This window comes from Sitodiplosis mosellana, unplaced genomic scaffold (assembly GCF_009176505.1).
Source record: "Sitodiplosis mosellana isolate CC-2019 unplaced genomic scaffold, AAFC_SMos_1.0 Smas_scaffold_6150, whole genome shotgun sequence".
NCBI classification, from domain to species: Eukaryota; Metazoa; Arthropoda; class Insecta; order Diptera; family Cecidomyiidae; genus Sitodiplosis; species Sitodiplosis mosellana.
Genome location: NW_022601391.1, coordinates 1850750 through 1876235, shown reverse-complemented (window position 1 = coordinate 1876235; position 25486 = coordinate 1850750). Strand labels below are relative to the sequence as shown.

The 25486-nt window shown below is 36.1% G+C and overlaps 3 protein-coding genes across 10 annotated transcripts; 1 reads left to right on the top strand and 2 right to left on the bottom strand.

Moving 5' to 3' along the window:
• Positions 1–25: 25 nt before the first annotated feature.
• Positions 26–15941, bottom strand: LOC129574050 (putative fatty acyl-CoA reductase CG5065). 6 transcript variants are annotated; one of them, XM_055455388.1, is made up of 9 exons: positions 15687–15941; positions 5601–5703; positions 5336–5452; positions 3717–4221; positions 1479–1677; positions 1158–1397; positions 907–1038; positions 695–820; positions 26–610 (listed from the first exon to the last, which is right to left on the bottom strand). In XM_055455388.1, the coding sequence occupies exons 2-9, from the start codon at positions 5688–5690 to the stop codon at positions 475–477; spliced, it is 1545 nt and encodes a 514-aa protein (XP_055311363.1). In that variant the 5' UTR covers positions 5691–5703; positions 15687–15941; the 3' UTR covers positions 26–474. The 6 variants fall into 6 exon arrangements, with proteins under 6 accessions (XP_055311363.1, XP_055311360.1, XP_055311364.1 ...); XM_055455385.1 differs by having other exon boundaries at positions 15523–15935; XM_055455389.1 differs by having other exon boundaries at positions 15691–15935.
• A 483-nt stretch (positions 15942–16424) lies between these two features.
• Positions 16425–24399, top strand: LOC129574049 (U2 snRNP-associated SURP motif-containing protein). Of its 3 annotated transcripts, none has more exons than XM_055455381.1 (17): positions 16425–16550; positions 16652–17069; positions 17453–17674; positions 17777–18973; positions 19157–19273; positions 19350–19443; positions 19532–19736; positions 19802–20312; positions 20570–20635; positions 20949–20992; positions 21621–21725; positions 22009–22236; positions 22315–22557; positions 22619–22805; positions 22880–23111; positions 23240–23972; positions 24069–24399. In XM_055455381.1, exons 4-17 carry the CDS (start codon positions 18968–18970, stop codon positions 24163–24165), a joined length of 2868 nt encoding a protein of 955 aa, XP_055311356.1. In that variant the 5' UTR covers positions 16425–16550; positions 16652–17069; positions 17453–17674; positions 17777–18967; the 3' UTR covers positions 24166–24399. The 3 variants fall into 3 exon arrangements, with proteins under 3 accessions (XP_055311356.1, XP_055311355.1, XP_055311357.1); XM_055455382.1 differs by having other exon boundaries at positions 16494–17069; positions 17777–17830; positions 17960–18973; XM_055455380.1 differs by lacking the exon at positions 17453–17674 and having other exon boundaries at positions 16467–16550; positions 17981–18973.
• On the bottom strand, positions 24384–25351 carry LOC129574054 (ADP-ribose glycohydrolase OARD1-like). The gene is made up of 3 exons (XM_055455395.1): positions 24931–25351; positions 24675–24849; positions 24384–24609 (listed from the first exon to the last, which is right to left on the bottom strand). The coding sequence occupies exons 1-3, from the start codon at positions 25053–25055 to the stop codon at positions 24472–24474; spliced, it is 438 nt and encodes a 145-aa protein (XP_055311370.1). The 5' UTR covers positions 25056–25351; the 3' UTR covers positions 24384–24471.
• Between the last annotated feature and the right edge of the window lie 135 nt (positions 25352–25486).

Here is a 25486-nt window from a genome sequence, read left to right as displayed (position 1 = left end):
TATGGTGAATAAAAAATTCGGGTGGTTTTTATTTATTTCTCAATATTTTATTGAATTTTCCATAAGAATTTTACATTGTATAAAAAAATTTGAGTAAATTATAAGGTGTAAAAAAAATGAAAATAAAAAAAGCGATAATGTTGTCGTACCCTTGTTCCTCAAGCAGCTACTACTACAACTATCATAGTAATGTCGTGAATGAATAAGAATCTATTCGAAGTCAGCGATAAGGATAATGGTATAAATGATTGTAGAATTATGTAGATTGTTTCTTTTGAACGCGCAAAACATAAAAAAAAAAATTGAAGAAAAAATGTCGTGTCGTTGCATAATTTCGGCTTAGAGTATATTGGTAACTGCCATTCATTTCTTATGCACTACAAAATCTTATGGTTTTTCCTTCTTTACTAAAAAAAAAAAACAAAAAATTGAGTTTCTAATTCCTATTCCATAGTTGAATCATAAATATTAAATTTATGATTGCTTCAAAAATCCTTGGGATTCAGAGTAAAAAGCCTGCACGTATTGTTTCAGTCCAGTGATTGACAAGAATGCCCACAACATCAATGCGTAGAAGAGAATCTTGAAGATCAAATCAATGGTATACAATCTGTCGGTAGAAAAAGAAACCGATGAGTATATGGATGTTGTTTGAAAAATGGAATTTGGTGTTTTAACTGTATGTTATGCTTACACTTTCAATTGACGTCTGGCTTTTGGCAATGTGGTCAATGGTTCCTTGAGACAATATTGACGACCACCCAGAATACTGCGTTTCAAGTATTCAAAATCTGGAATGCCGTCGGTGTCCATGTTGAATCTGAAATTATTTGATATTTTTGCATTTTTATCTTTGTGTTTAACGAAACTGACTCTTTTTTTGGCATATTCCAGTACAATACTTACATTTGCTGATCTTTCGGTGTTAGTTCGCGGTATAGGCCAAAGAATCGTTCTGTACGGAAGTCCCATTGGCGAGTTGTGAAAAATTGTAAAACATCTAATCCATCGAAAATTCGTCTTTGAACACGTACCATGCTACAAAAATAACATTGAATCTTAATCAGATATCCACGATTGGAGGAGAATGCGTTCTCCGATTGGCAATTGATTTTTTTTTAATCAAGTATTTCCAATCAATGAGAGCAATGACTTACAATCGCTTTTGACCAATGCACAACATAATAAAATCGATGAAATAAGCCGGTAACAATTGGTAGAAGAACAATTTTAAGGTGTGAACAAGTTTTGATGTGGTCATATCACCACCTGGATACCAGACACCACCTTCAAATGGATATTTGTAATTGAGTGCTTTGCCTTGGTCGAGTACTTCACGCCATGTCACTTTCTTGCTGTCCGAACATGTGACATTGTAAACTGGAATATTTTTCGGCCTGTGTGAGATGAAAAAAACCATGACAACCAGATTTCCAGGTTTTTATTCATTGCCATCACAATAATTGATAATATCTTACTTTTGTGTGGTTATTGCAATCTTGTAGGCGATTGCAATTAAACCGCTGATGGCGATATCGACCGGAATAACCTCAGAACGATGTTCACCGTTGCACAACATAGTACGGATAACACCCTTAGCGCCACCAACCATAATACCGATCGGTCCGTTCAAACTGTCTACCCATCCTTGACAAGGCTCTTCCCAAGCGGGCGATACTGCGAAACAATAACGAACAATAATGACATATCAATCAAAAACTAGAAGAAAATACAGAAATATAAACAATTCAAGGAAAAAATAGAGAGGCAATTCAGCTATTAATTCCGAAGAAAGTCTACTTCCAAAATTTCGATCACAAAGAAGAAAATCGGCTTAAAGAAATGTGTAAAATCACGGAATTGACCGTAATCACCTCTGTCCCAACTATAAGCGATGAACGCTATTAAGTTAAAAACATAAATTGTATAAAGAAAAAACGGAAATACAGTCATTTATCGAAGAATTCGAATCAATGAAAATTAAGTGCTTAATTTCAAAAAACCAAACAAATTACACGGTCTGTTACAAAAACAAATTACACGGTCTGTTACGCTGCCGAGCCTAACTACTTTGTCACCAAGCAGCCACTGCAAACGATGAACAGGCGAAATTCAGTCAAAAGTGGAAAATGACTCACAAAATGCAATAATATTGAAAGTAATTAGTCGGGTGGCATTTTATTGCCATCAATTAGACATTTTTTTTGCCGTTGTCCAAAATATGACTATGAAAGAAAACGAGTAAAAATATTTTTACGACTATGTAAATTAATGACTTTGAAGAGCCTACTAAAATCATCATATTCAACTGTGAATAAAAAAAACAAATGTTTATTTTGGGCGCAAGGTTTTTCAGTGGCTTATCTTCTGTCAAGGATAATATATTTTGATATACGTTTGATATTTTAATTCCAATGCGAATTGATAACAATAATTACAAAGTGCCTATCATCGCATTGTGGCAAGTACCATCGTAATTGAAATGAATAGCTGACAATTGGCATAAAATGAATTGGAATGTACACAGAAAGAAAAGGCCGTTTCTAAGCGATGTGTGAAGACGAAGTCAAGCAGTTGAGCGAATGACGATTTTTCAATCGTTCAGCACGAAAGATACTTTATTGGTATTAAACGACGTTCAAATTAACTAAGCAAATAATGCATGTGGCATATGCCTATGCAACAAGCGCATAAGAGAGCTTGCCAACCATCGTTAAGAAGTAATACATCCAAGCCAAACGAGCCAAGACCAAATGCAGTGCATTCAATATGACAACAACAAAGTTGTAATATAACAAACAGCCGCTACGTTGTGCCGCATGAAATCTTCAATTTTGTTTGTTTGTTTGTGTGAAGCAAGCACATTTATTGTTGCTGAACCAGTAACTCGATGCCAAGCGATCTAAGAATGGGTTTATATGCAATATTGAATATGTGAACACTTGCGAACGAGTAAGAGTAATTGCAAATATATTTTAGTGACTTTGTGGAAGAAAATACCATATATGTGGTTTTTACATGAAAGCACACGCGTGTGTGTGTGTGTATGTATGTATGTTTGTTTGTGAGTGTCTGCATTTTCATAAGCTTCGGCACTAACTGCATTGCAATGCAGATATGATACAAAATTATGGATAATTGATTTGGTGCGCTGCTTATTTTTCGACATTGTATATACTTATTCCGTTAGATTAATGTGTCGTTTCATTAGCTCACAAATGCAAAATAGTAAACGTGCATTGAATGGTTGTAATCATCTTTGAAAATTGATCGTGTATATGATTTACGACTTTTGACATGATCGCAATTGCATTGGTGCATGTGAAGTCAACTGAAACCGCTTACGGAATTATTTGTTGCATTGATTGATGTATGCATTTTTCAAGTAATTTTCGTTTGATTCGAAGCTAAGCCCATTTTCTCGAACAAAACATTGTATACTTATTGTAAAACATTGTCCACTTCCGATATTTTGGTTGCATAAAAACAATTGATAAGTACACCAAGATTTATTATATGTCGAAGCAAACGTATCAATTTCAGTTTCATCGATGTTACTCACTAGTAGATTTATGTATTTTCATGCCGATCAAGTTTAATAGACATCGCAATTTATGCGGTTAAATTTAACGGGTTTTATTCTGCTCTTAAAATAGAAACCGATTTCCACTACACCCAAGAGTCGTTTGTGTAATGTTGCACAAATAAACACTTACCGATACTTGGTCGTGCGATGCATACTGGCATATTTGGATATTGGTTTTGGACGAGAATTTCAGCCAAACGCTTTGAATAGGTGTATGTGTTTGGATGTGGGCTCAAGAGTTCAGGTGTAATCTTTTCTAATGTTTTCGCGTCCATCCATTTGGCGCAACGGATCAAATCTTCTGGATCGTGTGGACAATCGTAGACCTTTTCGAGCAACACCTCTTGATCACAATAGCAGAAGGCCGTAGATAAATGGATGAATGCCAATAGATTGGTCATTTTACGGGCCACATCCAATACACGTTTTGTTCCAGTTGTGTTCATGTCGAGGGCATCCTTTAAATTTGCTTCCAGGCGCAGTGTGGCTGCACAATGGAACACAATGTTTGTTTCGCGACAGATACGATTCATTTCTTCACCGCTCAAACCAAGCGAATCAAATGTCACATCGCCTTGGATTGGCACCAACTTTTTCATTTGTTCTGGCTTCTCCTCTTTAAGACGTTGGAAAGCCTATGGAATATAACCGAAAAAAAAACAAATGTACATCATTCAAATATTGTGTCAGGACAGAGTAATTTGAAGACATTTTTCATTCATTGCGCATTTTGATTAAAATAGCACGAGTCGCGTTCGTTCACCTTGAACACATGGCATATGTTTGGCTCTGGCAGCGTACACAGGCCCACCACTTGTATTCGGATTGAATTGAACGATCAAAGTGAATGGTTTAATCAAAGGCGTATGCAGATGCATTTTCATAGCAACACCAGTCCACATGTTTTATGCAATTGAATTATCTTTTAGTAGCAAAACTATACTATCTCAATATGAAATCTATTCCATTAACACCGAGTGACTGGCAACCGAAAAAAAGATACAATCTCTTTCGCGTGTGTGTCGCGATAGTCTTCTTTTCGGTAAAATGTATTATGAATAGAAAAGACATAATCGCCTTAATTTCGGGTCATTGTGTCTGTTCACCCCACAATTCGGATCGAATTGAAGATATTTTCACTTCGAAAGACATCTTGATTGGGTGTCCGCAAAAAAACAATTCGACAACGGAATTTAAAATTATGCATGAACATTATTTAAAAATAAATTTCATAGATTTAGTAATTATATTGGACGCTTTTTCTTCATCCGTTAATATTGTCATGCAAATTGCTTTCACATGATTAAATTCAAGAGGAAAAAAAAAACAAAAGCGACTGAGAAATTGTTTTTTGCAACGACATCAATTTTCCGACATTGTCTGCTGCTGCTGCAAAATACGCATGACCACTTATGTCATAAATGTCATATGGGATGCGGCGTTCATTTCACTGCATAATTTATTACTGGTTCGTGATCCCATTGCCATGGGCCCATCAACTTGAAAATACTATGTCGCTTAAGTATGCGAACAGTTTTTCAAGAGCGCATGGAAATATTGGGTGCGCTTCTGCAGATTGAATCAATTTTGAGCGGACATGAACGAAATCAATGACACAGCCGTACGAAAATGCCTCAAAATCAGACGCAAATTACGCAATGACCAACATATTATGGACACTCCATGTGACGATTTATTGATATTTTTGTCGTTCGGAATAATGAAAACAAAACGTTACACTCAACTTACCGGTATTTTGAACATATCTTCAATACGCGATTCTGGCGACTTTCCTTTTTTTGGACGAATCAGCAAGTAAATCTGCTTCAGATCCGAGCATGAGTACAACAATTTCTCAATCAAAACCTACATCATCGATTTGCATCGAAAGATAAAATAAATAGTATTAAGTGCCTCGGAAAATAGCTCAGCTTCTTGAATTTATAATTTAAAGAAAACCGGCGGACTGTCTGAACAAGAAATATATTTTCGGCCATCAGATCAAATGAATTACCTTGCCCATAAAACCCGAACCTCCGGTGATGAAGATTGTTTTTCCTTTGTACAGTTCCTGTATAGGCGTTAATTGCTCCGAACGACTCATTTTGATTGATTATCTGGAATGAAATAAAAAGTGCACGAAATTAAAACGGTTATTCGGCAGAGTTTTCTTTGCGAATTCTCTAAGTCCATTTTTAGCCGTGTCTGATCACGTCCAATTAGCACTGATTTGGTTTAATTTCACACTTTGATTTTTGTTTGCAGTTTTAATTTCTTCATCATTAGGTCAATCACTTTTCAATCATTTAATCAGATAGTCATTACTTGCGTCTAAGTTTGTCGAAGACAACCCGTACAAGATGTTGTTTATATATTGTTGTTTTTCGTGAATGCCTATCCATTGTAAAAATGTGCATGCTAAATTTGATCAATGAACGATGTACGTTTACAACTCAATCAAAACACACTGCAAACATAGACACCGATGAATATCACATCAATGTCAGTGTGGTTTTTTTTTTTGCTACGTAACAGATGCGGTTCGCGCTCAAGCCTGTCTCGATAGATACTTTTAACTGATAACTAGACCCTGCTAATTGATGTGACAAAATCAATAGTACAATGCAAATGTTGGCTTTTTGTTTCGTTGGATAGATGTAATTAAGACGGATATGTCATCACATATTGACATTCATTGAGAGAGTCTGCAAGCAAATAGTGAATGAAAGCCCATGAATTTCGTCTAGCTAGATTCGCACCGTGCCACGCCATAAATTCGTTTTGTTTCACTTCTTGTTTGTGTCAATTTTTAAACTGGAATTCACTATGGCACACTCTTGTTTGTTTGTTTGTTCTCGCAGTCGCGATTGAGTCGCGATTTGTGCGTTTTTAATTTCCAGTTTTTTCTTTCTTCATGATACAGTAACATTGATTATAAATAATTACGATGCGACCTTCATCATCTTAAATTCGCATTTATGCGTTGCCAACCCAATGAGCATAACCGTTCGATTGGAGGTGCATGAAAACTCGAGACAAAAATAACGGCAAAAACGTAAGACGAAAGAAAAAATTCAAGCAAGAATGCATTGTTTGCATGCGATTGAAGTTATGGCCGCTATGGCATTTAAAATAAATGCGTTCGTACGCATATTTTTGATCACTCTCACTGCTCACACTATTGTTTTCTTCATGAGGAGGCTGGTCGGTGGCACCATTTGATATGTACGATGCTTGAAACAAAAAAAAAGAGTCGAAATTTAATTATGGAAATATTTGACCAATTTCGAAAGCGAAAACATCCAAACAAATCGGAGTGAAAAACATCGCAGTAATTACTTAATTTATATTTATGAATAAAACATATGACAAAAATTTGGTACCAATGCTGGGTACTTTTCAAATAAACGTCATTTTGTTTAAACAAAGTATGACCATAATCAGAAATTCATGCGGCCAAATAACATTGATTGACACAATGACAATCGAATGATTTGGGTTTTTTTCTACAGCATTGTATTGCAGCTGTCGATGCTTAAAAAGAGATCTTTTTTTTTGTTGCAGTCATCTTCGTCTAATACCATTGATTCTACATGTAAAATAACAACAACAAAAACGTCAAAAGTGACCTCTCGTAGCGGCACAGTTGAAACTAACGAAACAAACACAATTGAACATGTCATTTTCATGTTCAGTGTTGGTTCTGTTGTTTGCCGTATAGCCGGAGAGACATGTCTACCGATTAGTGGCATTGAATGACATTCAACACCCATGGTTGCAGTTATATTAAGATGCAGAAAAAAATTTGTTTGTTATGAAGAAGTAATTATATTCGTTTCTCATTAAGAGTGTGTCCGGTATCAAAGTTCAAGATGGACATTTTTTCTTATCTACGGAATCACATAATCAAAATGTAAAAATTTATGGATTCCATTAGAAAGTGGTGAAAATCTAAGCCCGAGATCGGATGAAAAAAACCACATTTGGTCATTGATCATTCAGCTTTTGTTACCGCATTTGATGTAAATTCCTAATTCCGTGTTATCGTAACCACACTGATTGAAAATGGCCCGAATGTGCATAAAAATTTAACGAAATGGTCAAATCAAAAAGTATTTGGTTGAAAGTGACCGATAGATGAATTTCGATCTGTTCATTTTGGCATTTTAGTGAATGAATAAAAATAGCATCGTTTCATGTAATACCTCTTGAATAACGTATAAACTTAGATGGTAACAACAAATTGATCTCTCTCTCTCTCTCTCTCTCTCTCTCTCTCTCTCTCTATCTCCCATTTTTGTTTTCTTTCATTTTTGTTTTGGCCACTGATTTATTCGAATAATAATTTCTCAACTGAAATCTGTTTAATGATTAACACTTTTGTGACAGCTGAAGCGTGCAAATCTGGCTGTTGTTGCAATGGAGTTTCATTAAGTATATATACGTCTGCTGCGATAAGCCATCACACATTCTCTCTTCCATCGACAGAGTGGCCTTTCGTGATTTAATTAAGAATGTCCAAATTGTGACTAGCCTCTCGTGGAAACCATCAGCAAGAGAAACGATGGGCGGCTCAGAAAATCGTTGTTTACTCCAAACAAATTCGATCGAGCAGAATGATCATTGTCGAATTAAATTGAAGAACCAAATCCACATGAAATGCATTCAATTTGCAACGGTTTCACGGCCACTTAAGGTCGCTTGTATGATGTGGTACTTTTCACTGGCTGCAAGTAATACTGAAAAAATTGTTCAAATGATTTCAATGCAAAAAACAAACCGACCAATTACAGAACATGAATTAACTTAAATTCTATTCAAGATTATGATCGTTCAAACGCTCAATGATGTCTCAATGTTTATTTAATGCTCCTAAGAAAATTGGAATTAAAATGGCAATTAAGTTATAATTCGACGCGAGTCTGGTTTGAATTGCTCACCGAATAATTGCTGCAATTATGTTCATAATTATGCCGGGCTTTGAATTTGGCTACGTTTTTCCAAGTCGAATGCAAAGTCGAGAAGCGCAACCACAAATCTCAATGACTTTTTAGGAGTTCAAACGAACCAAGTAAAGCGCAAGCAGCCATTCTTTTGTATGAGAATATTTTTCTTGGTTCTAGTACGGATTAATGACCATGAAATGCGGAGAAATTACATTCATTTGTCTGGCGTTTGTAATTTACATCGTCACTTCACACCTGTCAAACTGAATGGTTGAACTGAATGGGTGAACAAGTTGAAACTTGTTTTACTTTGCCACAATTTGACGATTGCTCCCCTACTTTGCAATGCAAATTTGAATGATTATACATACAAAAAAACGTTGAGACAAGAAGTCTTCACGAAATATTGTTCGTAAGCATCGTGTTATTTATTTGGAGTTCGGCTCAATTTGATGATTTTGTTGCGATGATTTTTACCTATTTGATATTTCTTTCTCAACGGAAAATCTTGTGAATCCAAAACACATGCGTTGATATCGAAATCACAAATGAAGAAAAAACCATAAATTTGACTTTGTTAAGGGAAAAACGTCATCGTATTTCATGATTACAAAGTGGCTGCCACACAAAAAAAAATTTATGCAATACCGCAAGCAAAAAGTATATGCGTTTGTGTGTGTGTGTGTGTGTGTGCCATCGCATGAAGTTTCTGTTGAATGGTCGAAGGCGATCGACACTGCTGAACCGTGCGAGCAGTTAAACCAAATCACTGAGTCTTAGTGTTTTGTATGCGAATTTTCGGTTCAGTTTATTTTGTTTTGAATGCTATCGTGTTCATGGATATCGGCTCTTTTTCGCCTAAATAAGATGCAATGCTCAAATACCAGTGGCTGTAATTTTATTACACTAGCCGCTACACACATACACACGCATCGTATTTTGTAACTTTCACTGGTGATTTTGCCTCCATGATTTTGCATGTGGCGGTTTCAGGTCGCTCATGTAAATATAAACAATATTTTTAGATCGTTCATTGGCCAGTTTTTGTTTTTCGTTCGTCAGTGTCGAAAACCTTGCGAATATGTTCAAAAAGACGGGTTTTTTGGGTCACTCGTTCCCGTCATCGAAATTATCTTTGTCTTGCTGCTGCAAAAAAATTAAAGAGCTTTGTAAAAACGAAAAAGAAACTCTCGGCGATTCTTCGTTTTCGACCATTTCACAGAATGCGATGGAGGACGATGTCAGCTGAATTGCTGCATTTTCCCAAGACATTTAACAATTTCCCATGGTATTTGGCAACACTGAGGTAGGGCCCGGTGCAAGTAAATTAAAGTAATTAATGCTAAATAAAAACAATCATTACGTTTTGATGACAAAAAGTAACAAATGACAAAGAGCCACGCGACACCATCACCAAAACAACAAGCAACAGAAGAAAAAGCCCATTAAAATAGCATAAAATGATTTACTTCTGGATCAGCGTCATTCGATATGATTCTCCCTTTTTGTACATTCATGCCGAGGAGATGACGTGCATCAGACCAGAATATCATAAAATATGATGATAATTACAAAGCGACTGTTTATGCCGAAATGGACAGAAAAACAATGCCAACCATAATAAATTAAATGCATTTTCGATAAGTGACCAGCGCAAAGTGTTCAAAATGATTTGTACATGTGTAAACGTCTTGGCGGGGAGCATACATACCGAATTACAAGTTCACATATGTTGCTGCAATGCGCAGTAATCTCCCGTCCACTTGCATGATTTCGATATTGAATCTCGGCAACTTCAGCCACCGCTTAATTGCTTGCTGCGAATCAATGAAACCAAATAAATTGGAGACAACGCGAAAATCGACAATTTATTTATGATCTTTTTTATCAGAGTTGTAAGCAATGTGATAGGGAGCAATAAAAATGCAGATGGTGATTACGTGCTGAAACACACACATCGAGCTTAATCGATGACATTTCTTTTTCGCCGTTGCTTTTTTTTCTATTCACATGATTTTATGCTAAATTATTGTCGTGGCCAATTATTTATCACGCACATTTTAAAAGTCGTGATTACAATCCAATTAAAGTAATGATGTTATTAACTGTTTTTTTTTCTCGAATTAATTTGATTTGGTTTGAAAAAAGTGACACGGAAAAAAGTCAAACAGAGAAAGATTTGATTTAAACAAATAAGAATGGAGCATCACTTGTCGGGTTACCGTCCTCCGTGATTTAGAAGGAAATGGAAGTTTTTTCTTATGTTTTGGTCGCATTCAGAAGAGCAGTAAGAGAGTTGTTGAAATCAGAAGTGCCTCCCACATCCTCCAGGCCAACGCAACACTTAATAGCTACAAAGTAGTGTTGAACAATGCTTGCATGGCGCTAAAGACGAGCAGTTCTCCACTGAAGAGACTCGAATTGATCGTTCATATCAAATGAGCGGAAATATTCCCCATACAAATAAACTTAAAAAAAACCCAAATTTTTGTCCAAAAATAGAATTGGCTATGAATTGGACTGATTAAATCTTCGAAAAATAGAAAAAAGAAGAGAAGAGCTATTGTGAAACCACGCGTCATTTGTGGGCCTGCGAATCAAAACAGAGTGACGCAATTTGCAAGCGAAAGCATCGACGATTTGGAATCAATCATTATTAAGATGTGAACCGTGTTCAAAAATTGATTCAAATGCCACTGATTTTTTGTTCTTATTGTAAAATAATACAAGATAAATGTGCGAAATTGAGATGCGGACGCATTGTGCGTTTGTCCGTGTATATCGATCAAGATGTGACGTCAATACCGTTACTACAGTCATTCTCCATATCATCGGTTGTCTTGGTGGATTTCCTTCGTTCGAAATGAATAAAAAAAAAAACAGAATCGTATTTGCGCAACGTACGTACATATGTGTTGTCTTACATCAAAATGGAAATTGTAGAAAAAACATGTTTTGATTTGTTATTGGGCTTTGCATTGAATGCGAGCATATTCGTATTGCAATGCGATTGCTTTCAGTTTCGGTTCTTATTGAATGGCAGTGCATTGAGTATGCATGCGATCGCCACATGGCGAATTTCATTTGCTTATTTGAGCTTGCGTATTGCCTTCGGTATCGGGGGGGGGGGGCAAGCCTAATGCAAACATTTTTTGATTGAGCAATTAATATCGTGGTATGGCTGATTGCTCATCGAATTGCCACCGAATTGCATTGGGTACTGGTTAGAAATTTTCCATTTGACACACGCTAAAGATGTGTATGACCACAATTTAATATTTTCATTCTATTCCATTGTGTGAATGCAGTAGAACGAATGAAAAATTTTGTTTTTTTCCTGCGTGATTTTGCCTTGTTCCCGTGTTTTGTGCTTACCAACAATCGAATCTTCTTGAATTGAATGTAATTAATTCGTTGTTGTCGATTGTAGTAAATGGAACACACAACAAGAACTGCATAAACTGCTATTCGGAAATTCAACCTCGAACACTCGCATCGTCGAACGATCTAAAGGTTCGACGCTTGCTTGATTATCAGACATTTCAAATCTTTTGTTCACTCAAAACCTGTGGATTGTGCCTGAATTTTTCGGCATAAGTTCATATAATGTGTTGCTGCGGCTCTAGATTCATTCAATATTTTCTTAACAAATTGGCATTTGTGCACATTTTTCACCTTGATCTCATGAGCCTTTCATTCGGCTTTTTCAATAGCAACAGTCAATGTAAATTGGTTGACGTGAACGATCTTTGGCAATCAATTTGTATATATGTAAATTTTTCTGGTTTTTCTGGTCGAAATCGCACGTGGTAAAAGTTCTTTCTTTCCGGATTGCCGAAAAAGGATCGATTAGACAAACAAGTTTCGAATTAACCTTGAATTTATTCGGATTTTTGTGTTTTTTTTCACACACATTTTACAGACTTATTCATGGCCCAAAAGGTAATTTGGTAATCGTATATATAGATTTACTAGACTCACCCATTCATTGAACTATCATCATCGAATGGTCTTGAATTTCCGATCTCGCGATGTTTGTTTGTGTCGAAATCGCACTAAAAATATCGTGCTTAATTCCCTATGTCCGTGAATTTTATGGAATTGATAGAGATGAAACTTGTTTTACGAATCATCGCAGCGTACGCAACAATTTGGGAAGTTTATCGAAATTTTATAATGTGATCATTTTGATCACCGAATACGTTAGATATCTCGGGCAAATGACTTACGAATGAGATGTTTTTTTACACACAAACACACACACGATTCCAATTCGTTCAACACGTGAATTACTACGATTTTCAGCGTATAATATAATATTTTGAGTCCATTCAACTGATGATATAAAAAAAACTATTTTGCCCAACATGAATGGAAAATATAATAAAGAGTTGTTAAGCCGAAAGTTAAACATAAATTGAAGGTGAATTTTTACATTAATTTATATAGTTTTGTCTCTTCTTCTAGCCATTCTGATATCATCCAAATATTTGCGTGTGAGAACTCACATTTGATGGCAGAATGATTGTTTGTTTAAACCAACTGTGTGTCACTTATTTCAACGCTGAAGTTTGAGAGTATTCTTCCAATTTTGAATAAGAAACTACGTTCATCCGAAATATTGCTGAATATTTCTTGTGTTACATTGCAGCTAAGATAGATGTATGTTTTCGTTGTAACCGAGTCTAACATTTCGTCCCAAATCCGCTCATAACTGATGAAATTTTAATAAACTTTGTATTTGCTAACTTCCCCGGCCCATTGTTAACAACGGTTAATTTTCGGCTTAAAGTGTTCAATTCGTTGTTCTGCACCATTTGAGATATTTTGCACGAAGCCTCATACCCCACAGAATATGGTCTTCCATTCCCATTCAAACATACACGCGAAACTCAGCCGCACAATAAGCCAGTACTCGTGTTCGATATAAGTAGCGTTCGTGTATGTTTAGTGCAAAAAAGATATGGTTAATCCACTACAGCGTGGAATCATGTTCAAAAAATGTGTTGTTCACTCTCATTTTTCTTCAGGCCATTGTGGCTATATTCGTCAGCAATTGCAAGCAGCTACAATGTTTGCAGCGTAAACTATACGGAATTTTTATTCAAGTTTTTCACGTATTCATCATTTTCACTACTGCCGCTACCTATTCAAATTTTATATAATATTCAACACACACACACACACACACACATATATAGTGTGGATTATCTATTACTTTAATTTCTTATGCTTTTCTTTAAAATGGAAATATTCATTGCCACTACTGTGTGTTGCTGCACACGCAGTTTTCGGCTGTTGCTCAGATGTGTGGGTATGCATGTGTGCTTCGGTTCAATTGTATCGAATTCATTTTGCAGACAAACGCATTCCATTTAGCAGGTACTGTATTTGGTTGGTTATTGTGAAAACGATTGAGGTACCGTCTTTGGCAACAATTTAGTTCCGAATCATTTTGGGTCATGTATTGTCAAATCTTGATCAAGGTGTTAAGCAATTATGTGTACATGAAAAAAAAATGTGTACAACAAATTCCTTTTTCAATAAATTACAAATTTCATTGAGCATTCGGTCAGTTTGCTTGAATCACTTGTGCCTACCTTGTTTTCTGCTCATTTTGTGTAATTTAATGAAAATGAAAGTTTGGTTACCTCAACCATTTTTTGGGTATCCGAAATGACTATAGAAGATGAAATGTTTGCACCATTTTCGCTAAATGTTTGGAATGTGATGGAAATGTTGGAATGTTGGGCTTTTATAGACCCATCAAATCGACGACAATATACTTTCAATTTCGACTCAAAAATGCGACCTGAATCAATCGATTGTCCATCCATTGACCACAAAAGACATTGATAAAATCTTTTAAAATATGCCAATAACGCCCAATTGATACCTTATTCGGAAATGCCGATACTTACTTGAATTTAGTTTTGGAGAGATCGCATCATCGCCAAAGAAAATAGTAACAGATGAATGCAATGTTAATGAAATGATAATGAATTCCGGGTACGAAAACGATGCGTTGTTTCGCGTGCTTCCCGTTCGTTGTCACTAAATTTATTCTGCGGCTTTATTTCCCCGCACCAAGTAACTATTTTAGTATTCTTTTTTAAGACTGGTCATGGATTTGCAAATGTTCTTAGCGAAATTGCTAATCGATTGTAATTTCAACTCTGAACCTATTTTTATCACTAGGCCTTTATTACCGATATGTCTAGGATGTTAACGACAAATTTACCCAACGTTTTGCGTATGCAAAATCGATGGTTGGTAACTGAAAAACGATTAATCGCCCAAAGCGAACAATTTCGTACGATGATGAATTCCATATGCTCAAAAAAGAACCTATTTCATTTATAGCGATTCTGGCATGACGCTGATCAGCCGAGAGAGAAAAAAAAAGCAGAAAAAAACAGCAAAAGGAAAACAAGATTAAGTAAAAATGATAATTCGCATCTGCATGAAGTGAAAAGTCTTTCAATTAAGCTGTCAGTGCCTCATGAATATTATAAGCTCAAAAATGGGCCGTTAGATAATAACATGAGTTTTTCGACTGTGATTTGCATCTTTTTATTTTTATCTTCGAACCGAAAAAAAGCGAAATAAGATGATGTTTTGATGTTTTGTACGCTGTGTATCGAAAGTGTATATTTTTGATTGTTTTTGTTGCGGAAACTGAACAATGATGAGTTTAATCCGAATTATATTGATGCAGAAAACAGGAATAACCTGACTTCCGTTTACTTAACATTTTTAATGAGATACACTTGAAGATCAATTTCACATTTGAATTTCAAATGAATTCCAGCAGATTAGTTGCTGACCCCACGAAATGGTCAATACGTTGCCAGAGCCATGATCGAGGGCACAAGTGATCGACTTATTTTTAACTGGAAAACAAACTGAAGTCACCCGCTTACAATCGATCTACAAAATCTACGCTATTGCTGAAAAAATGAATTGATTATTTGCTTAAAGCATACGTACACAGAAGAGTTTTCCGTATTAAAAATATATAAATGAATTGAAAAAAAAAACAAACTGCAATCAAATTTGCTAATTGTTCACTTCACGTTGCTAATAATGGAATGTTACTACGCGCTTATTTCTTCTTCTTTCTTTCTTTAAAAAAATATATTTTGTAAACATACACACACAAATTTTTGGCTGGATCGACGATAAACACACGCACAATTGATATGATAGAGTGCACACGTGAGGTAGAGTTAACCTTTGAAGAGAGAGAGAGAGAGAGAGAGAGAGAGAAAAAAAACAACGAAAAGTTTGATTTGTAGAAACAGTCAATAGGCGATAAACTGAGAAATTGCTCAGCTGAGTGTGCGCTGCGGTTGGAAATTTGGTTACTGTTACGGACCGTGTTTCAACTTAAACTGATTTAAAATCGGCAAGCGATTCGACTCTTGTTTACTTTTGCTTATTTATTTCAATGTATTGCTCTGTTTCGTTTGTGTTTCCAGTTTTCTTCGATCGTTTGCTCTCTCTCTCCTCACCGTCGTCACATGCATTATGTATGGTGTTGTTGCTGCCAACCATTTGCCAATTCAACCCCACCGCCGCTGTGTGTGGAACAAGCGATGCGATCAGTAATCGTCTTACCGAGCTCGATATGTGTATATGCATATTTACCAGAAAAATGAAACGAATTTGGATGAATTCCATGCAGAAAGAGAGAGAGAGAGATAGAGAGAGAGAGAGAGAGAGAGAGAGAGAGAGAGAGAGAGAGAGAAGAAGAAGCGATAAAAAACCAACAAAAATCAAAATACGCCATATTATTGTGTGTGAAATATGTGCTGGATCATTATTACCTCGTTTGTAAGTAATTTTTTTTCTTCTCTCCTCTACTTCGCATTCTTATTCTCTTCATTCTCAACCGTCGAATGTACTTTGTTACATTTGGACAAAATTGTAGCGCATTTTGCTGGATAACATTTTCAACTGACATTTGAAGTTCTGTTCGGTGCGTGAGGTCGAATTTTTGGTATATACACGTTCATGTGCGGACTCATCAATTCTCTGCAAATTTAACATAATTACCATGTGTAAATAATCGATAAAATTATATCTGCCGTTTTTTCTTCTTCTGAAATTCATTCAGTATTTCTCCGAAAAATATACAAATTGGCCAAACTTGCATTGGAATGCACAGCACCATATTCAATGACACACGATAGTTTTTGGGATTGATTCCAATATTTCGCATTGAGTACGTTAAAAGAGCACATATAATTAGGCATTGAACGGCATTGGTCTGCGTCAGACCAATTTGTAATCAGCAAGTGATTAATCAATTTTTCAAGCAAATACGATGCCATTCAATTTGAGCGCCAAATAAAAAACACGAACCACGAAAATCATTCAAAATTCTAGCGAATAAATTTGGAAATTGCTCGAATCCAATGCGAAAATCTGCAAGGTGGAACAAATCATCCGAACCAATGTTAAACGCTTTTAATCTTGTGATTTGACATTCACGAATATTAAAATGGATTTTTTTTTCTCACTAAAAATAGTAGGTATGTATCATTCAGGTCGATCATTTCAGTTAAAATTAGACGACAAACGGATTTACTTTCGATTCATAAAAGTCCAAGTCTTTATTCGAAACTTATGAAGTAACCCGTGCGAAAAAATAGTTCAGTTAAGTTAAAATCAGTTAACTAATTTGGGACAAAAATGACTTACTTTGATTAACATTTCAGTACAAAGTGTAGTGTAAGTCTATCATAGTTAACTGAAATCATTTGAAGTTACAAGTCAATCTAAGTTGCTTCATTTGGGACCAAGTGATTTTCTTAGAACAAAAATATAAATTCAATCAACTAAAGTCAACTGAAGTTATAGTCAGTCAGTCATTTCTTTTTCACACGGGAAAATATTAATTAAAATTTATCAACAGATATTTATATACCCGATATTTGTTTGGACCAACGTAACAATCGAAATGTATGCAAATCGGATGCTCTCTTACTCGAAAACACGCAAATCAAGAAAACCAAAACACTTTCGGACTTTCGGATGGAATTCGTGAGATAATTTTTTTTAAATGTTCGGCGTCATAATCAAAATTCCAAATTAATTATCTAAAAATAACAAACGGATTTTGGACAATATAATACATGTACGTATTTGCAAATATGGCAAATAATATGATAACGTAATAGCTATCAAAATAATAAGAAAAAAATACACTGCTGACCGTTGGCATTTTCTTCGAAAGTAGCAATGGGTAAAATGCCAAAGTGTCGTGCCGGTTGTCCATCCACGAAATTCAAAAGTACGCATTTCATTCTGGCTGTATCAAATGGTTTTTAATCGGATTGCATGTGGATGATTTGTATATGGACGAGCTGTCATTCATCGAAGACCAATTAATAAATTAATTATTCTCTTCGAAATAAAACAGTTAACCATTTTTGTTTCGGAGATTTTCAGACAATTCCGGTGAAAGGTGTATATGGGTATGATGCAGAATGAATATCACCCGAAAAAGACGATTTTCTAAAAGTTAATGTCACAACCTTTCGATCGATTTTGTGATGGATGACATTGATTTTGGCCGCAAAATCGGAAAACCAAATTCAGAATATTATTAATCGCAGTTGAAAATGGGCGTTTTCTTGGAATCGATCAAATTTGGATGCTGAATTTAGGGAAAATGCCAATCGAACGTGATGATTAACCGAATATGCAATGCACCTTTTACCAACTACTAATTATCGATTACTTTTACGGAAAAGTCGAGGCAATCAAATTATATGGATCACAACTTTCATTAAGTAATTACAGGCAAAAGATTAATCGATTCATTGTCAATGCTATGAGAAAAAGACGAGAATATTTCATTTAATTGAAGTAAATTTGAAATGTATAATTGAAAATGCGCCAAAAATGTGAACGTGACAATTCTAACGTACGATAAACGGTGTCGTCTCCATCGAAAATGTCAAACATGGAATGACAGCGGCGATGGCATTTGTTGTAGTTGAGCGACACACCACTAGGCGGATACGGTTGTTTTTTAATTACATTTGTCGTATTTGCTATATTCTCTCATACCAGAGATTGATTGTCAAAGAAGCTATTTTGAGAATTTGATTTAGTACCAAAAAGTTTTTGTTCCATTCATTTTAGTTTGAGTGCATTTCGGCTGACCAAGAACAGAGAGTTACAATCGTGAAATTACGCATATTATTATCATTGATAAATGAATGTTCTGGATGGATTTGAACATTTTTCCAAAACATAAATCAAATTATCTAAGCGCTAACAGGTTATGTTTACAAACGCCTATCGACATTAAGTAACAACATTGTTCCAGAGTTTTTGTATTTTCACCACAAACTCTTTGCCTGGACACTACAATTCAATTGAGATTAGAATGATATAAAGAGTACAACAATCTATTTCCAAAATGAAGGTATGCTATCGTTACGATTTGTTTTGGCTGGTTGATAGAGTCGGCGACATTTTTTGCAATACATGCCATTTTATGAGTGCATTAAAATATATATTAATGGGAAATGCACGGAAAAAAGTGGCATGAGTTTGCGACACATCACATAGTGAAATTTTGACGTAATAAAAATGGTTCGAATTGCAGAAAATAGCCGAGCAAAAACTTCAGGCGTTTGCGATTGGTGCAATGGGACAGAGGCCATTGTCACGGCGCGAGCAAGAGGAACGCAGGAAACGAGAGGAGGAACAAGCCGCTGCATCTGTATGTGAAATGAACCACCAAATGGTCTTGTGTCGTGAAAACAGTGATTTAACCAACTGATTCGTTGATTTTGTAGGTATTCAAAGAGTTTGTCGAAACTTTCCAAGAAGCACCGTCATCGGTGACAAAAGTATGGGTCAAAGCCGGAACATACGATGCTGGATCACGAAGTAAGTTTAGATGATAAGTCTGCATGCATTTGATCGTATTTACCACACTGAGATGAAAACTAATTAACATTGCCGTGTGCTAAAACAGAGGAAGACAATCGGGAAAAAGGAAAACTGTACAAACCTCAAGCCAAACTTGAAGAAAAAGTCGTTGAAAAGACGATTGAAACGGCAAAATTGCCATCAACGCTATCATCAACCAATGCCTCAAAGAAAGAAAGTTCCTCGAAAAAAAACAAAACTCAAGAGAAAAAAAAGAGTAACTTGGAATTATTTAAAGAAGAATTACGACAGTAAGTTGTCTCATTTTCTACAAATATTTGAAATGATTACATCTAACGAGCACTTTTCACTTCAGAATGCAAGAGGAGCGTGAAGAGCGTATAAAGTACAAGACGATTGCAAAGACTATGATCCATGCCGATACAACATTAGCGGCATTTACACGTGAACCGGATGTCGCACCAACGACATATGGATCCATGGATAATGGTGATCCAAACACAACAAACATTTATCTAGGGAATTTAAGTCCAAAAATAACCGAGCAACAATTGATGGAAATTTTCGGTCGTTACGGTCCATTGGCAAGCATCAAAATTATGTGGCCACGCTCCGAAGAGGAGAAGCAACGTGGGCGAAATTGTGGTTTCGTTGCCTATATGAGCCGTTTGGATGCCGAACGGGCTCTGCGCTGTTTGAATGGACGCGATGTCATGGGCTATGAAATGAAACTTGGCTGGGGAAAATCCGTTTCGATTATGACCTATCCCATTTACATACCGCCCACTCTAATGCAACACTACATGCCACCGGCACCATCAGGATTGCCTTTCAATGCTCAACCCCAGCCAAACGAAGCCGAAAATGTAAGTTAACCCAATGTATTGTGGCGCATTGAAACAATGACCATTGCATCGTTGTATTTCAATGATCGCACATCCAAATTAACCCGAAAAAAAAAATCAACAAAAACCAAATAAGATAAAAAAAAAAAGAAAATGCAATGGGAGCACATTTGTCTCATCACAAATTGGACCCAACCATTTATTCGCATTTCGTTTACAAAATTGAAGAAATTCTCAAATCAGCTGAAATTAATCATTTGCCAATTATATACACGCAGTTTCCACCGCCAGATTATTTTCACGATTACAACAAAGATCCAGACATAAAACGTGATATGGAAGAGGTATTTAATTACTCATTAATTTCTCCCTTTCTCTCAAATTATTTAACTGTTACGCACAAGTATTGCGTTGAGATTCATTCTTTCGAAATTTTCCAAAAAAAAGCAACAACCAAACATCATTTTTTGCCTTTGATTCATTTCGTTACTTAGTTTAAGATATCAAAAAAAAAAATTAATTATCTCAAAAAAACAAATTTCAAAATACCAATCAAAAACATTGACATTAATTTTAATTTTTATATTTTTTTTCATTTTTTTTCAACGACAATTTGTTTTCCAATTTATGATTAATTGCAAACCAACTAATTTTTAGCTCGCCTATAAAAGTATTGTTAAAGTTATGATTCCAACAGAACGGTAAGTTAAATTGTTAACGGTTTTATTTTTCCATTTGATTAAAACAAACAAACAAAATGTTTTTTCTACATCGTGATTGAAATTGCTTAAGAATGTATTTGTTCACATTTGTCTAATATGTAATAGGATAAACATTTGTAAGAAACGAAAATTAAATTTTCATAAGATTTTTGTTGACGAGACAATTTAAAATGTATTCATAGGGCAAATGATGTACTACAAATTTTCTTAGTCATTTAATTCTTTGTAGTGTGTCAATCGACTTCGTGAAAAATAGGCAATTTAGGTTTGCAATTGATAGAGGACCATTTTTATTCAATGTGGATTCATGTAGAATTTTTTTTTACTTATTTACACTATCCAACAAATACGCCAAGATATTCACGATACTGTTCTGTTTCCCGTTTTTTTCTTCTTATTTCCTTTTCCAAATCGACTTGTATAACCAAACAAAACAAAAAAAAAACACAAAAAAATATTTGAAAAAAAAAAACGAAATTCGAATGCGATAAATGGGCTAAATCAATTTGGTTTCGTAATAACAACAACAACAACAACAACATGAAACTGACAAACACGTAACCGTGAATCGTAACGGGCAAACAATTTCTTTTGTGTTTGCTTTCAGACCGCTGTTAGCGCTTATTCATCGTATGATCGAATTCGTTATTCGCGAAGGACCAATGTTCGAAGCAATGATTATGAGCAAAGAAATCGACAATCCCACATTTCGGTAAACACTTTGCCCTCACAATTTTCGCCAGCACAATGCCAATTCACCTTGTACACGATGTGGAAGAAAATAAGTTCATTGTCACAGCAAATTTAATGAGTTAAATGTCATTAAATTGGCATCATTTTTGATTTGGACTTGATTCGATATGCATTTGATTTAATGTTTGAGAAATAAGCGTTGAACTCTATTCAATATCTGCGCACAAGGCGAATTGGCATTCTATACAATTTGAGTCCACGTAGATCATAGATGAGTAAAAAAAGCAATGAAAACTCTGTAGGTTTTTGTTTGAGAACGAAAGTCCGGCACATATCTACTATCGATGGAAGCTGTTTTCATTGCTGCAAGGAGATACACCGACTGAATGGCGCCAAAAAGAATTCCGAATGTTCGAAATGGGCTCCATATGGAAACCACCACCGCTGAATTTCTACACACAAGGCATGCCCGAGGAACTGATTGTGGACGAAGAAGCACCCGAAATACGCAAGGGAACACTTTCAACTGCGTAAGTTTGCTGTTCATTTCATTTTCAGTTGATTTGATTATAGTTCGGTTTGACAATTCTTCTTTGTATTTTCGACAGGCAACGTGATCGATTAGAGGATTTGATACGCCACCTATCTCCGGAACGATCGAAAATCGGTGACTGTATGGTGTTCTGTATCGAGCATGCCGATGCGGCCGATGAAATCTGTGAATGTATCGAAGAATCAATGTCAAGCACACAAACATTGATTAGCAAAAAAATTGCACGGCTTTATCTAGTTTCGGATATTCTACACAATTGCACCGTTAAGGTTTCTAATGCAAGCTTCTACCGGACTTCGTAAGTGTTACGGGCATCTGTAGGCGTAATTCTGCTTCTAAACGGAGTTATTCATTTTCAGAATGGAAAAATACCTAGAGGAAATATTCAGACATTTGAATGCATCGTACAAAAGCTTAGAGAGTCGACTAAAAGCAGAAGGTTTTAAGGCGCGCGTTGTGCAAGTGCTGAAAGCCTGGGAAGAATGGCTTGTGTATGACCGAGAATTCATTAACAAACTGAAAACAATATATTTAGGCATTCAACATGTAAGCAAATGAGAAAACACTAACATACTTACTGACGCTTGACTGGTTTTAATATACGATTACGCATTTTGTAGACGAGTGAAAAACAACCAGAACCAGAACCGTTGCTTGGTTCGGGCGATGAGAAAGAAGATGAAGACTTAGATGGCGTTCCGTTGGACGGTGCGGCTCTACTCAAAAGCGCATTCATGCGCGGCATTCCTGGAGCTGCATCGAGCGCAACCGAATCGCCATCACAAGAGCGGATGGCACGCGTTCAAGAGAATGCTGATTCAGAATACGAAGATGACATTGATGGGATTCCATGTAAGTTTTTGATATTATTCATATGGATATACTCGAATGGTCAGTGATTCATTCTAGTTGAAGAAAGAATATTTTGTATTCGTAGCATGTGATAGGTAAACAATTTTAATTTTTTTCACATCAAATAGTGGATGATCCTGATATTGACGGTATACCGATTGGCAATAAAAACGACCGCAGCCCTGTTCTAGCAGCAGCCGGATTTATACCGTCAAAATGGGAGACGGTGGATCCGGAACAGATTGAGGCACAAGCAATAACAACAAGCAAGTGGGAAACATTGGATCCTGTGAAAGAGTTACAGCCGTCGGCAAACTTGTCGGAGGATAGTTTCGATAGCTTTGAATATAGCGAAGGTACACGAGACTATGACGAAGAGAAGCGGCTTCGATTGCGAGAAGTTGAATTGAAAACCGTGCAGTACCAAGATTCCCTCGAATCGGGGCAGCGGAGCTTGAAATCGGGATGGTCGATGCAACAACAATGCGAACATTATCGAAGGAAGCTAATGAAACGATCGTTGCGTGAACTGCAACAAGATTCACCACAATCGGGGCGAACATCATCTCTAAAACGTAGCCCCAGCCCAGTGGATTCGTTGAAAAAATTGAAAAAATCAAAACGTTCTCCATCGCCACAGTATAATCGAAACACATCGTCTCGTCGTCGATCCCGTTCGCCGGGATATAGTAAAAAATCACGAGAATCACGAGAGTCAGCCTCACCTTCCAGCAGATACCGTAAACACCGACGATCGATGTCTCGTTCGAGCTCATCGCATTCACCGAAGCGGTTCAATGACCGCTCCCTCTCACCCTCATCAAGATCTTCAAAATATGATAGCAGTCGACGATATAACCGGTAATCTTAATAGTCCACCAACCAGTATAGCCATATCCAAAATGGATAGAATTTCATTTTTTTTTTAACATTCCATCGGTGCTTTCGTTTTTGTAGATCACCGTCACCGGTATCATCAAAAAGCAGTGGTCGACACATACCATCATCACCAAATCGATACTCTACCTCTAAGCGACGTAAGCATCACCACTAAAACCGTTTTCTGTATATTTTCAAGCATCATCGTGACATCGCCATATCGAAATTGATGATAGCGAATTTACAGAGCCGATGCACAAATGCATGTGAGTGAGAATGAAAAATAAAAAAAAAAACGTTTAGACAGTCAGCCCGCTTTCATGCTCCGAACAAGAAAGACATTATTTCAAAATCCGAATATTTGAATGGCAGAACATGAATAAAACATAGAAATTTTTTGAAAAACAAATGTATTAATTTATTTGATGAAAAAAAAAACGGTAATGTATGTAACAGGTGAGCAGGAACGGAGTTACATTTCTTAGAGGCTGTAAACAGTTACCTCCACGGTTTCGCCTTCAAACACGTCATGCAGTATTTGTTTCACCTTAGCCCATTCGAGTTTATCAATGCCGCAACCAATTTGTGGAATAGCCAATTTTGCTACTTGATTTGTAACCTGGAATTTTAACACATTCAATTGAACCACAATTCGAATTTAAGGAGGTGATGAAGACGCCTTACCATGTGATTCTTCATTGCCACAAGCGATGATTTCAAGTCATCGTAAGTTGGCTTTTTGTATGCATTGTCTTTTGTAACCAAATAGTAAATGTATCGTGTTTCATGTTTTATGACAGCCACTCCACCAACGGTGACTTTCTGATCTTTCAATTCTTGTACTCGACCAAATCGTGATCTGAATCCCATTTGGAAAAGAAAAAAACAAACAAGGAAATAAATTTCAATCCGACTGCATCACATACTGCTTGCTTTTTACTTGAATTCTCGAGCAATTCCAGCCGCCATCGACATGTTGGTTGTGACACAGTGAGCCAATGCGAAATCTGCCGGTGCCTCGAACAAATTTCCTTTAATTTCATGAAAAACAATTTGCGCTGACATTGTCGAATTAAATCAAATTAACCAAACAGTTTTTCTTCGAATACTTTACACGGGAACAGAGATGTTTCGAATTGAGTCGGTGCTATTAGATTCAACGGTGATTCGATTCAGCGGTGTGTTTGATGCACAAAATTTTGACATTAACTGTCAACCAATTTTCGGCGAATTGATTTCGGATAATGTACGGGTTTGCACAAATGTGGCCACACTTATTCGAATTTTCATTAGAAAAGAGTTTATATGCTAGTTACCTATCAAGAGCTGTTTTTCCGTGATACTTAACGTTTTCGATTTATTCATATTTTGGAAATAGCGAAAGACAGACGAAATGACAGTTACCCGTTGACCTATAACAAAAGAAATTACCTACCATTCTCACATTTATCCACAATACAATAATCGATTACAATTGACAATGAAACGATCATCCG

Excerpts from the sequence above, each read along its gene's own strand:
- LOC129574049 (XM_055455381.1), top strand. Across the intron at positions 19,274-19,349 it reads AGGAACAAGCCGCTGCATCT|GTATTCAAAGAGTTTGTCGA; the intron begins GTATGTGAAATG and ends TTGATTTTGTAG. Across the intron at positions 20,993-21,620 it reads GTTATGATTCCAACAGAACG|ACCGCTGTTAGCGCTTATTC; the intron begins GTAAGTTAAATT and ends GTTTGCTTTCAG.
- LOC129574054 (XM_055455395.1), bottom strand. The coding sequence starts at position 25,055 with ATGTCAGCGCAAATTGTTTTTCATGAAATTAAAGGAAATTTGTTCGAG. Across the intron at positions 24,850-24,930 it reads GGAATTGCTCGAGAATTCAA|ATCACGATTTGGTCGAGTAC; the intron begins GTAAAAAGCAAG and ends AATGGGATTCAG. Across the intron at positions 24,610-24,674 it reads TGGCAATGAAGAATCACATG|GTTACAAATCAAGTAGCAAA; the intron begins GTAAGGCGTCTT and ends TTAAAATTCCAG.
- LOC129574050 (XM_055455388.1), bottom strand. The coding sequence starts at position 5,690 with ATGAGTCGTTCGGAGCAATTAACGCCTATACAGGAACTGTACAAAGGA. Across the intron at positions 5,453-5,600 it reads GTTCGGGTTTTATGGGCAAG|GTTTTGATTGAGAAATTGTT; the intron begins GTAATTCATTTG and ends TCGATGATGTAG. Across the intron at positions 4,222-5,335 it reads AAGATATGTTCAAAATACCG|GCTTTCCAACGTCTTAAAGA; the intron begins GTAAGTTGAGTG and ends TATATTCCATAG.